This window comes from Lactuca virosa, chromosome 5 (genome assembly GCF_052849685.1).
Source record: "Lactuca virosa cultivar CGN04683 chromosome 5, Lactuca_virosa_CGN04683_v6, whole genome shotgun sequence".
NCBI lineage: Eukaryota > Viridiplantae > Streptophyta > Magnoliopsida > Asterales > Asteraceae > Lactuca > Lactuca virosa.
In genome coordinates this window covers 274,967,730-274,980,763 of record NC_136430.1, presented here as the reverse complement: position 1 = coordinate 274,980,763, position 13,034 = coordinate 274,967,730, and the positions used below count along the sequence as shown (strand labels likewise).

General features: G+C 31.7%; 1 protein-coding gene and 1 long non-coding RNA gene across 10 annotated transcripts; both read left to right on the top strand.

Annotated features, from left to right (window-relative positions):
• The first annotated feature begins 400 nt into the window (after positions 1-400).
• On the top strand, positions 401-4,177 carry LOC145112614 (uncharacterized). Of its 6 annotated transcripts, none has more exons than XR_013710599.1 (6): positions 401-2,336; positions 2,669-2,708; positions 2,788-2,924; positions 3,132-3,268; positions 3,350-3,422; positions 3,690-4,177. It is a non-coding gene; the product is annotated as an uncharacterized LOC145112614 (long non-coding RNA). The 6 variants fall into 6 exon arrangements; XR_013710600.1 differs by having other exon boundaries at positions 403-990; positions 1,308-2,336; positions 3,364-4,177; XR_013710597.1 differs by having other exon boundaries at positions 403-2,336; positions 3,364-3,422.
• A 5,521-nt stretch (positions 4,178-9,698) lies between these two features.
• LOC145111496 (uncharacterized) lies at positions 9,699-12,107 on the top strand. Of its 4 annotated transcripts, none has more exons than XM_079047762.1 (9): positions 9,699-9,869; positions 9,988-10,333; positions 10,426-10,480; positions 10,545-10,622; positions 10,810-10,847; positions 10,934-11,231; positions 11,385-11,478; positions 11,725-11,778; positions 11,870-12,107. In XM_079047762.1, exons 3-6 carry the CDS (start codon positions 10,471-10,473, stop codon positions 11,216-11,218), a joined length of 411 nt encoding a protein of 136 aa, XP_078903888.1. In that variant the 5' UTR covers positions 9,699-9,869; positions 9,988-10,333; positions 10,426-10,470; the 3' UTR covers positions 11,219-11,231; positions 11,385-11,478; positions 11,725-11,778; positions 11,870-12,107. The 4 variants fall into 4 exon arrangements, 2 of the variants coding, with proteins under 2 accessions (XP_078903888.1, XP_078903887.1); XR_013710281.1 differs by having other exon boundaries at positions 9,709-9,869; positions 9,988-10,480; positions 10,934-10,971; positions 11,156-11,231; XM_079047761.1 differs by having other exon boundaries at positions 9,701-9,869; positions 9,988-10,480.
• Positions 12,108-13,034: the final 927 nt, after the last annotated feature.

Here is a 13,034-nt window from a genome sequence, read left to right as displayed (position 1 = left end):
ACAACCAATCATGAGTTCAAGTAAATTTGTAAAGAATCTCAACTTTTCATTTTTGATTCTAATTGATATCATTTATGCTAACATTATTCTTATTGATAATCGTTTATATATAGTAAATTATTTGCGTGAAATTAATCGTCTTTAAAAACTAATTTCTTAAAGAAATTACTAGCATCCGTCGCTTAGCACGGGTAAACGGCTAGTGTATATATATATATATATATATATATATATATATATATATATATATATATTTTGATGAATTTTAAGAGTTACTAGCTTTAATGCAATATTTACAATCATTTAATGCACTAGAAAACACTGAATCTTATATGGTCAACAGATTATTGAATTAAGCACGTTTTGACGTTTTGAATTGGTCTCCGTTCTCATCTTCAAATTGAAGTGGTCAAAGAAGATGAATGGGTATTGCAATAGCTGACTATTGAGTTGAGTTCTTATACAGCCCGTGATTTAATGGATTGATCAATACCAAACTCCCCTTAATCTCGACCATATCTCCTTTATCCTGGAACCCTCCTATATTTTACGATCCTCCAATTTCATCAGCCTCCCCTTCACAATCAATTGACCGAAGATTTTCACCATCACAACCACTCATGCCATCTCCAACCTCTGTCAACCACCACCGCCTGAAACCACTTTACCGAGAAGCACCGACCACCAAATGGTCACCCATATACCCCAAACACCATCGTCAGCCAAGAACAAACACCGCCACCATTAAGCTTCCACTGCTATCAACGAAGACAACCAACAGACACCCCTCTCCAACTGTCGACCAACCACCAAATGGTCGCCCATATACCCCAAACACCATCGTCAGCCAAGAACAAGCACCGCCACCATTGAGCTTCCACTACTATCAACGAAGACAACCAACAGATACCCTTCTCCAACTGTCGACCAACCTCGCACCACCACTTCGGTGAACCCGCGCCATCGAATTTCTGATTTCATGCTTGACTGGTACACCATATATTCTCGCCTTTTATTATTCCTGTGTTCTCTTCGATTAGGATTTCCCGGTCTAGGGTTTTTATTCATCAGCATTGGTGGGTTTGATCTCTCTCCAAAAACCATCATTTTTGTACTTCCATGTTATAAATGTATGCAATTTTTGGGTACCCTATTCAACAGAGAATTGGTTTTATGTATCAGATGATTCTAACTCAATGAAAATCATATATGAAGATGACCATCGTGTAAATGTGGGGTAACGTTAGGGCTTTAGTGATATGATTTATTTGTGGATTGTTTTTTTATGTTGTTTCTTTCTGCTTCAGTAAAAAATGGAATGAAGCCTCTTCATAGAGAAAACGATAAAACCACACAGCCACCAGCTCTTCCCAGTAATCTGAATTGAAAAAGATGAGTCAATTACATAACTCATTCTTAAATTCTTCTAATTAGACGCCTCTTTACAGAACCTTGACCATCTCTTTGAAGATAAATTCACTCTCCAACAAAACTGCCACTCTTCCTGGCACCACTCTGGTTCTCCCCGACCATCACCAACACCAGCCACTGTAGATGAAACACATTTCTTGATTATACGATTTGTGGGTTTATATGAAATGAAGTTGATTTTTTTATTATGAAATTACTGGAACTATGAGGGAAATGACTCAATTATATGAACGTGAAAGGTCTCCCAATCTGCAGCTAAAAGGGTTTCGAGTTCAAGCTCCATTGGTGAGGCTATCTCTTTGAATTTTTCTTGCTTATTGTTACTGTATAGATGTTACCCACATCAAATTATCTCAAAATCAATAGCTTTTTTTAAACAATTATTGACATTATATTTATTAAATTTCTTGGGTTTTGATTATATACATCATATTCGAGTAGTTTAGAAGTATACAGAAATACCCAGATGTTGATTTTAGATTAATTCATGTTTTGTTTGTTTAATTTTACTTTGGTATCAAAATAGATCCACAACAAGCGATACTTAAGGATCTCAGGGTCAGCCTCCTCTCTCACGCTCTCTCTCTCTCACACACACACACACACATTTTGGTTATAAATCACATATCCATAGTTTGGGTTTTTTGCTCTTAACTTTGTTTTCATTCTCTTATGCAGGTCATATGAATAAAAAATGGGGGTTGAATTGTGATCTCTGGACTGAACTAACCTTTGTCACTCTCTTCATCTCTCCCTCTCTCTCTCACACAAAGGTTTCTTTTTGGTTTTCTAAATTGCTTTTATGCTTACCTGCATGTTTGATTTATGATATAGGTTAGCACAAGTAGATGTGCAGATGGTGGATAAAGTGTTTCTTGGTCTACAGAGAGGAATATTGATTTATGGTATTAAGTACTACACAAGTTGATAATGGCTCTTCTCCTTAATATATTAATATATTAATTGATACTTTTATCTAAATCGAATATGATCATTATTAACCATGATAGTAGTTATTTGCTTATTTTTTAGAAGTCCCCATCTTTTACTTTTTAATTGATAAATCATAAAAGATGAGAAACCTCCTGTTGATTTTGGGTAAAGATAATCTTAGTAGCTTGAACTAATTCTCAATCCATTGCAGCACCGATGACTACTTATGATGAAGTTGAGGTTATTTTTCTTCTTTGCATCCTGATGATAATCATACTAATATATAAATTTTATGTTTGTGAAGGTAGAAAACCTCTGTTTGGGTCTTAGCGATATAAAATATGGTATATCATAAGCAACAATGTTAGTTGTTAGTTAGATATTAAAACATGGTATCTTATTAGAGTGACATTTTTTATGTAGGGTGAACAAATCTTTAACAAATTTGGGGTGGCCCGGAAAGAACTCTACCATGGAAAGAGTTACATACTTCTTGAAGATGTGCATGTTCATATACAAGAATCCATTCAATTAAACTTGGTCATGTATGCTTTTAACTGGTAGGTCATTTTCATGACATTATGATTCTGAATAAATCCAGTCAATTGTTGTAGGTCAAACTTTACACATGTGTCTTGATTATCTCTCCCATCGCCTTAAACATATGACTGGTCTTTTATGTGAATTTTGCCTACCATGTGTTTTTAAAAGGTCCCAAGTCATATCAATGTAAACTTCTTAAAATCTTATATGTTGTAAATATGCAGATGAGTTTGCAGCTGCATAGATAAGGAAAAAGTGGTTGAGCATCTACCACTTTGTCACTTACATGGTTATTGTGTGATAGAGTAGTGACTTCTTCGTTGATGCAACAACCTCCAATCGAGGCTTCCAACCCTTTTTGGTAAAAGATATCAAAACCCACAACCTACTACTTTTTCTTACTACATTTCTATTTCTATTTTGGAATTTAAATGTTTTAAAGATTTTTGTTTTTAGGGTTTTGACGAATCATGATGGCTAAAAAGAGGTTATATTAAAAAATCATGTTTTCAGAGGTAATAGTTTGCTTCAACCTTTTTTGATTATAAGGTTTGTTTGTTTCATTATCATGCTTAAAGGTTTGGATTTCTTGAAAATAAAGGTTTTGTTGCTTAGTTTCTTGTTTAAAGCTTTTGATTTAATGTTTTTATTTCGTAAATATAGTAAATAGAATGCCTAAGTTTTTTTTTTCAAAAATTCTTTTTTCATAATCCATCAGATGTGTTTCTCAAAGAGGTGAAGATTTATAAACATCTTTGAATTTTGTTATTTGGAACTTACAGGGGTATTTTATCTCATGGAGGTCTAACTATCATTTTTGCATTTGGTATACAATTTTTTTATGTTGACTTGGATATCTATTTCATATATATTCTCTAGAATGCAAACATAAAGACTCCAGTTACATCATCCAAAGCCAATTTTGATGAAGCATGTTTAGCTTATGTTTCTTTCAATATCTCCCTCTTTCTCGATGTGTATGTACAAATGTTATGCAGGTCTTAGTATGTATAATCATGTTTTGGGTTGCTGTTTTGGTTGAGATTTAAGCTGCTATGAATGAAAATGTGAGCTCAAAATCCTCAAAAAAAGAGCTGAAATGATCAAAATCCTCTCAAGTGGATTGTTGTACTTTTCACACTTCACTAGAGAAGAGACTTTATTGTTCATCGCTACTAAAAAAATTGTAACGCCATAAATTATAATTATAATGGTTGAGATGGACACAAAAGTTGATCTTGATGTTTTATGCACATGTATTTTAGTTTTCTTGAACTAATGGAGCTCTTGAAAGTATTTTTAAAGTAATAATAAAAAGCTAAGCATTGGTGTCCTAGGTTGAAAAAATCATATGTTCTGTATCACAATGATACGAGTGCAATAGTTTTGATGTATTTTGACATTAATTTTCGTAAATGACTAATTAGTAACAACAAAAAAGGTTTCCGTCAGAATGATATGAGTAACATTGAGCTTGGTTGATGTATGAGTGATTTAATATATGTCAATTTGTATGATGAACTTTATTTAACTGTGGCATTTTTTTTGTCGACATAAATTTATTGTTTGGATTTTAATGTTTATTTCGTGTATGCAATTTTTTTTGGAAATGACATAATTTGATGACTTATGGGGATGTACAATATCTTGGAGATAAATCGTAATCAAATCAATAAATTATAAACTTCAAAATATCAACTAAAATTTTGCCATAAAATAAACACATAACATCAAAATAAAAACTAAATGACAACATAATAACAAAGTGAATAACCAACATAAATCATAATTATATTTAAAAAAACGAAGATTTAATCGGGTTTGTAATCAATAATGTACATTTAATCGGGCTTGTAATCAATTAATCGCCTCTAGAAACAAATTATGAAAAAAACTATTCGTACCCGTCGCTTGGCGCGGGTAAACGGCTAGTGTGTATATATATATATATATATATATATATATATATATATATATATATATATATATATATATATATATATTACTTATTATGCAAATTTGGTCAAAGGCTGAATTTTAAGAGGTATAAGGCTTTATGCGATATGTACAATAATTTTATGCATTAAAATGAGTACCGAAGCTTATCTGGTCAACATTTACTCAATGCATTTTTTTTACTCGGTCTCCTTTAATCTCGGATATTTGGTGATCTAAATAAACGATTCTACAACTTCCCTGTATATCAGATCCTTTATACCTTCTTTTTTCTGGCTCTCACGCACTTTTCTGTTTAAAATTTTGAAATCTTTCCTCTCTATAAAATACTCCCCTTCTCTCTACCATCTCTCATTCTGTTTAACCCAAATTAGCCGTCAGGCCACACCAGCTCCACAACCTCACATTATCCAAGGAGCACACACTTCGTTATCATGTGATAGACTCATTCAAGGTGCGAGACTCATTCAAAGCTATTATTAACTTAATATACAACTGCTAAAACCCAGCATCACCTTCGTCGCTTCACATTGTTCCTTTGATTGCAGGTATAGTCGTACTCTGTAAAAATCTTAGACTCACAAAACCTAGCCGTCGTCCCACGATCAAACCCTCCCCCTCTTACACCCTCGCTCTCTCCTTTTCTAACCCTAACACCAACCACTATCTTCTTCTCCATCAGGAAACGCATACCCTCCTCCATCATCCACCTACACACCTGTTGGTATTCGAATATTTATTCAAGGTATGTCAGGAAGTTAATCTCTTTTGTTCTCCCGCCACTTTCATTTTTCAGCGTCTTCTTTCTCCATCGGCCACATACACACCTGTTTCTACGATTGCAGACATGATTCATCATCTCATTCCACTGATTACAAACATATAAAACTCCTGGAACGCCTCTGCCATTTGTCATCATCACCGACCTCCTTCGACCGTTTCAACCACAACCTAGAAATCGACTGTAAGAGTTTAACCTATAAAACACTTTAATTTAGTTATAATATTGATGTTGTTTCATGTGCATGATAGGATGAGGGATTTTGGGTTTAGAAAGAACCCCCCTGTACCCTCAACCCACATAATCTTCTCACATTTCTCATAAACAAGCCCTAAAGGTATCCATTTTATTACTTATTTTCATATTTTGCTTAAATTATTGTAGATAAAGAGTCATATTTTTGTATTTTTTTTCTTACAATTCTAAATTACAGTGGTGTTCCTATTTTCATTTTTGTTCTTACAATTCTAAATTAATTGTATCATTTTAATTCATCTGGTTCTTTGAGATCTAATTATGTAATACCCTTTGAGAATACTAACTATTGCAATTTGTGTGCTCCATATGCACAGAAACATAAAATACAAAAACAAATGAAATCCTAGAATGACAAGCCATAAGGGACGTATGAGCAACTTTTCTCCTAATTACAACACTGGAAGAGGTATGCTTATCAACTAATGTTGTTGACTTAAAGTTTTTATGATATAGAAGAAAATTTCCAGAAACGGAAAACTTTGTGTGTTTAAACTAAAATGAAAATGTGATATTAAACCCAGGGGGTTCGGTTATTGGTGAGAACTCATGGACTCAAAAAGACATTCTTACCTTCTGCATTATCTTCAAGATAAAGGATATATGACTTCATTTTTTCATTTTTGATTTCGTTAAGTTTAATATTGACCTATATAATCTAATTTATTACATTATTGAGTTAGATATACACTCCCTTTTTTGTATGTTTTTTCTTATATCAAGCTGCACCAAAAGTGTAATTAAAAAACAAGTAGGGTAGGGGTGCTATTTAACTTCTATTTATGCGTTTTCACTATTTATAGTTTTATTTTCTTATAAGTCAATAGTTTTTTTAGGTGAATACAAGTGGAAATATGCAATATGTTGGTGTGGCTGAGGGTCGACATAGGAGAAGTTTGCTGGTGATTTAACATTTAATTGGCATGGCATAAACACACTTTATTTCTGTTTAGCTATACTTGATTAATTTATTAATGACTTTGGTAGATTCCACCATTCCACATATATACAAAGATGAAATGTGTATGTGTTTATTAGAATAACTTTTTTGGTATTTTTTTGGTGATTTTTAGTGGTAAAAAAAATGAAAAATATTCAAGAGATTTTGACCATTTTGATCTTTTTGAAACAAGAAATTGTCGAAAATGGTCATTTTTTATTTCCTAAAAACGATCAACACGAAACGGTAAGATGATCATTGTAAACGGACCATTTTTAACTGAAAACTGCTTTCGACTTTTTGACCATTTTGGTTATTTTTAACAAACCTGCATTAGAAACTAGACAAACAAAATGGTCATTTTATACAGCAAAATGATAATTTAAAACAGTACAGGAAATAGTTTGCTAAATATGTTGATCCGTTTTAAACAGGGACCATTTTAAACACCAAAATGGTTGGTATTTGTTTGTTTATAAAATTTGGATTAAAGAAAAAGCAATGTCCTTTTGATTAGAAAGAGCAATGTACTTTCATGTGTGGCTGTATGTATGTATATGTGGTTTTCTATGTGTATGTAAAAGTACAATGTTGTATTAGACTAAGATTTCAAAGTATGTTGCTTTATCAAGATAAGTAATGTAAGCATGTTGCTATTATTTTAGTGAAAATGACCATTTTCCCTTTTTAAGCCAATTTGATGATTTTGACTACTTTTGGTTGTTGTTTTTGCATCTAATAGCATCCTACTTTTGTTATTATTAGTTTTTTCAGTTTTGGTACGGGGAAAAATGTTACTAATGATGTCCATGGTTAAAATTTATTACAGAAATGGTCCAGTGGTGCTTTTTTGGAAGACTCTGTTAGGCCCTTTGCTGTCATTTTTTTCGTGCTTTATGGTTGTTAACCATTTTGCCCTTGGTGCTTGCTTGGCTTCTTCCTTGTGAATTGTTTATTGATTGCCATTGGTTTTGATTGTGTACATTGCTTTCATTTCTTTTATATGCATTGTACTTTGAATACCTTTCCTATTACAACATTGTACTTTTGAAATATTATGGTTTAATAAGGAAAAATTTTAAAAAAAATGAAAAAAAAATGTTATGTTCTAGAAAAAAATGAAAGTACATCGCTATTTCTTGCATTTAGCCTAATTAGTTGCTAAATACAAGAATTATCAATGTACTTTGATTGGTTTGTCAAATATAACATCATACTTTCATTTTTATTATTAACCTTTTGAATTGTAAATTTTTCCCTCTTAATCATTTTGTTAGTGAAAAACAAAAAATATAATTAGTATGCATATGTTGCATGAATATTTTCTGAAATTAAAGTATGATGTTATATGAGACAAACAAATGGAAGTACATTGATATATCTTGCATTTACCATTTGATTTGGCTAAATGTAATAAATAGAAATGTACTTTCATTTGTTTTCTATTTATAGCATTAGCATCTAACTTTCATGTCTAATTCTAACTTTTTTTTCCTTTTCTTTTCTTATTTAAGCATTGTACTTTAAATGTAGAATCGTTTAATAGGAAAAAAATCATAAATTTTAAAAAGTTAAGCAATTAAATGAAAATATGATGCTAGATTAGACAAAAAAAAATTGCAAGTGCATTTCTATATTACTTTTTTTTATATATATATTTCAATGGATTACAATTGATAATGTTATTTGCTAAAAAAAGATATGAGGGTTTATGACACAAATGATATAAAGGGGAACACAAATTCATGAACATAAGAATTTTTGTTACAAATATATTTTGTTTGTGGTGAAATAACTTTATTTATAAATATAGTTCAATATTTAAAAAAAAAAGTAAAAAGCTACTATGATTCAAATTTACAATATTTAACTCACACATTCATCTAAACGCATTAACCATATTAACAATTAATAATTAAATAATACATGTGTTATATGTAGAATATATATATTAAAAATTTATGACCATACCACTAATAACCATATCACTAATTCAAAACATCAAAACCCAAAATCCATAAAAAAAAAAAAAACTATATGTCGGAAGAGCATACAAATATGTATATACCTAATAGATACATTTTAGTAAATATTTTTCAATAAGTTGTTTTGAATAAGAAATGTTCCTGAAAGGAAACTAATCGCCGAAAAAGAAACTATTTGTTGAACTCCAAAATTAATCATCGAATAGAAACTAGTTGTCGTCCGACGCTTTGATTATATTTATCTTTTCACCATTTAACATTTGAATTGAGTTTTTAATCAACAATGCACATTTATATAAAAAACAACAATGTATATTAATTTTTAATATAGAACAATATTTCTTTTAACAAAAAACATCAACATACTTCTATTTTCAATCCAAAACATCAGACAAATAGGGAAATTCCGAATGAAAAATAAACACCGAAAAAACGAAGATTTAATCTTTGTTTGTTAACAACAATATACATTTATATACAAAAGAACAATTTATATTTATTTTTAATCCCTAACAACATTTTCTTTTCTAAACTATTTTCGTAAAAGAACAAATCGTCTTTAGAAACTATTTTCTTATAAAGAGTTTATAAGTGTGGGCCCCACCAATTTTATAAAGAGTTTATATATATATATATATATATATATATATACCATCTTATAAAGAGTTTATAAGTGTGGGTCCCACCAATTTTAAGACATCTATCTTAAAATACAAGGAGAGCAATTGTGGACCATTGGATGTCAAATGGATGGTGATGATTCTTCTAATCCTAATCCTAATCCTAATCGTAGTGAAATGGTTTTAACCAATAGAATTTATGACACGAAAGATACAAACAACTTATCCTACCCCACCTTCTTCACATCTCCAAGGCGGGCAATTTAAATCTTTTTGAAATCAAATTTTCACACATCGGGAACCAAAAAGGGGTTTCTTTCTCAACCCTAGCCGCTATCAATCTCTCCTTCACTACATCCTCTGTTGAACCACCATCAGATCCTTCGCTCATTGGTCATGTATGGTTCTTGGAGGGTCCGATTCAGGTAAGAATCCTCTTATTGATTTCCTCTACGCGTCTCTTTCTCTCTCTCTCTCTCTCTCTCTCTCTCTCTCTCTCTCTCTCTCTCTCTCTAAAAACACTGATTATCTCGAATCGTTCAGGTTATCATCTAAAATCTACCCCGCCTACGCAACGGTTATGGTGGATTTAGAGATATATTACACCCCAACAACGATTAGACACCACTGCATCAGTCGACTCCTTATTCTTACTTCTTATTTGTTCGCATCCTCAGTTGGAATCGAAAATCAAAACGCCCAGATCTGGAGTTGTTAGATGCGACACACCAAATGCTAGAGCTTCAAGATTTTATTTATCTCTCCCGTTTTTTTAAATATGTTCAATTTTGTTTCTGATTTTTTTTGTTTATTTTATAACATAAGCATGCTCGGATTTTCGTTGTTGCAGATATATCAACAAAGTGTTTTCATTGCTCTACTACTCCAGGTAATATTTTTGACCTAGACACGGTTTGATAGGGTTTTCCATGCCCTTTAGTCACCATCATTTATCATCGTCAACATCGTCAACGATTTTAGAGTTTTTGGATTTAAACAAAGAAACGATGTACAGCCTGAAATAGAATGATATACGGTAAGCTTCAACATGATGATGATGTTTAATGTATGTGTTCTTATGGATGTGTTTTCTTCTCCAGATCACACACATACACACCTCTGTAACCGCCGTTTACAGCCACCACCACACGCTCTCGATGCTAGAATCTCGCCATCAGGTACTCCAAAAGCAATTTATGTGTGTGAACAATTTTTTTTTGTGGCTTTGTAGTTTCTCTAATGAAGTTTGTGTGGGTTTTTGGGAAGAGCATCAAGATCCAAACACACACAGACACATTTTCTTTGATTTTACATCCATTAACTACTAAAAAATCGTTTTAATGTTTGGTTATACTAATCATGTAGGAAATGGAGTAAATTATGATTTGATTCAAAAGGAAAAGGTATGATGAAGACATATTTCTCTGTATCCTCTCTCTTACTCTATGTGTGTAAACCCATACGGTAATCATTTGTCCCTTGGTTGCAGATGGTGACAAACAAGAACAGGGGAAGTACATTTTCAATGTACATATGCGTGCTTAAAACTACATTTAATGCAGAAACTATCCTAGAAACCTCCCTTAATTATGTTTCTTCTTTTTCTTTGTCAAAGAAGTTTGTGTTATTGATTTCTCTTTCTGGTATGCGTTCACAGACACACACATATACACCTAGATCTAACCACACACATTTCTCCTTCTATTTGCAGGTTAAGTTCAACCATGATCTAAGATATCTGTCTTTCCTGATTTTTGTGGCTATTAAACCCTAATCCATGGTCTCAGGTAAAAACAATTCCATTTCTTTTAGATTGTGGTAAAAGTTTTGCTTCAATGAACATCAACATTTATTTCGGGTTGTGGTAAAACCAATTCCATTTCTTTTAGATTGTGGTAAAAGATACGTGTCTTTCCTGATTTATCAAACTTGTGTTTCAGGTTGTGGTTTTCAGGTGTTTGATCCATTCAGAGCTCCCTGGTATCGAAGAAACAACTGATTTTTTTTAAAAGTTTTTAAACAATAAATATCCTGGTAAGACATTTTTACTTCTTTTTTGTTTTTCTTGACATAAATGATAATATATATCATACCAAAATAGTTTTTGTGTTTAGGTAAGATAAACATCAGATAAGATCTGTGATGCAACCATCACATTATAATTTTTGATGTTGGGCATGTTCTGAACAAGAGAAAGACACTACCAAAATCTCAATATGATACTTTTACATATAATAAGTAATATGCAAAGAACTTACACTTTTGTGGGTGTTTTTACAGAATCCATGTTATGTCTCAATCTCAAGAACGTGTTGAAGATGACAAACCTACCTGGTAATTGTATCTGATTTTTTTTGTTTCTTTTCCTTTTTGTAACTTTTGATTCATGAAAAGGGTATTTATGTCTTTTCACCAATGTGAGCAGATAGACAAACCATGGAACCCGGATAATAAATTTTAATGAGAATCAAGTTAGGGTGGTCTTTGATCGGTTGTAGTTGGGTATGCATTTTTTGTATAATATTGGCAAGCAAGTAATTAGTGATGTAGCCGTTATGTGTTATAGCACATTTTGTTAATTATCTTTGCTTGTGATAATAATCTTACTCATGGTTGTGCATTGATTTATGTAAATACACAAACCAAAATTTATTGTCATGTAATCTTAATATTCTTACTCATGTATGAGAAATGTTGAATGTATGGCAACAATAATGATTTTTATTTATATATGAGAAATGATGAAAATAGAGCAGTAGGTTTTCTTGAAGAAACCAATAACAAAATAAAACTATAAGAAAGCTTAAAGTTAATCTTAGTATTTATATATCTATCAAGATTTTTACTTTGTAAGTAAATAATATTGTAACTATCATAACTTGGGAATCAGCAATCATGTAAAACAAGATATGTAAAAAAGCTTTTAGTTGAACGTGATTATATTAAGCAAAACTAAATTATATTTGAATCGACTCGCAAATAAAAAAAACACGGAGTGGCTGGTTGTTTTCAACGACACTTTATGGCACCGATAAAGGGACCAAATTGTATTAAAATGTGACATGCTTTCTAATGAAAAATAATAAAAAATTGACATTTTTTGCCACCTAAAAAGGAACTATTAGTCAAGAAAAATGAAGAAATTAACTATATAGACACACAAATTGCAAGTAACGCATATTAGTATTTGATATATATGGATAAAATTTGGAAGTTGTTTAAGAATAATATTTTAGCTTTGATTACTATATTTTAATATTCAAATCTTATATTTAGAGATTTTTTAAAGATAATCTAAATCAAAAATTTTTGTGACTATTGGTCTCCATTTCGGACTACTGGACATAGTTTGGTGGGTCACTTTGGCCCTGCAACCCCAATTTGTGATCATAATCCAATCATTTGTGTGGTTGCGTCGTGGGAAAATCATACCATGTTTTTAGCTTCGCTCTTCCACCTTCCACCTCGAGTCAGCCTTTATTCATTGATTTTGAATCCAAACTTCACCTTTTGATCCGACCTCCAGCCATCGACCTTTAGTCCAACACTTCGTCTTTGAAAACACGTTATCTGACCTGCATCTCTAAGCC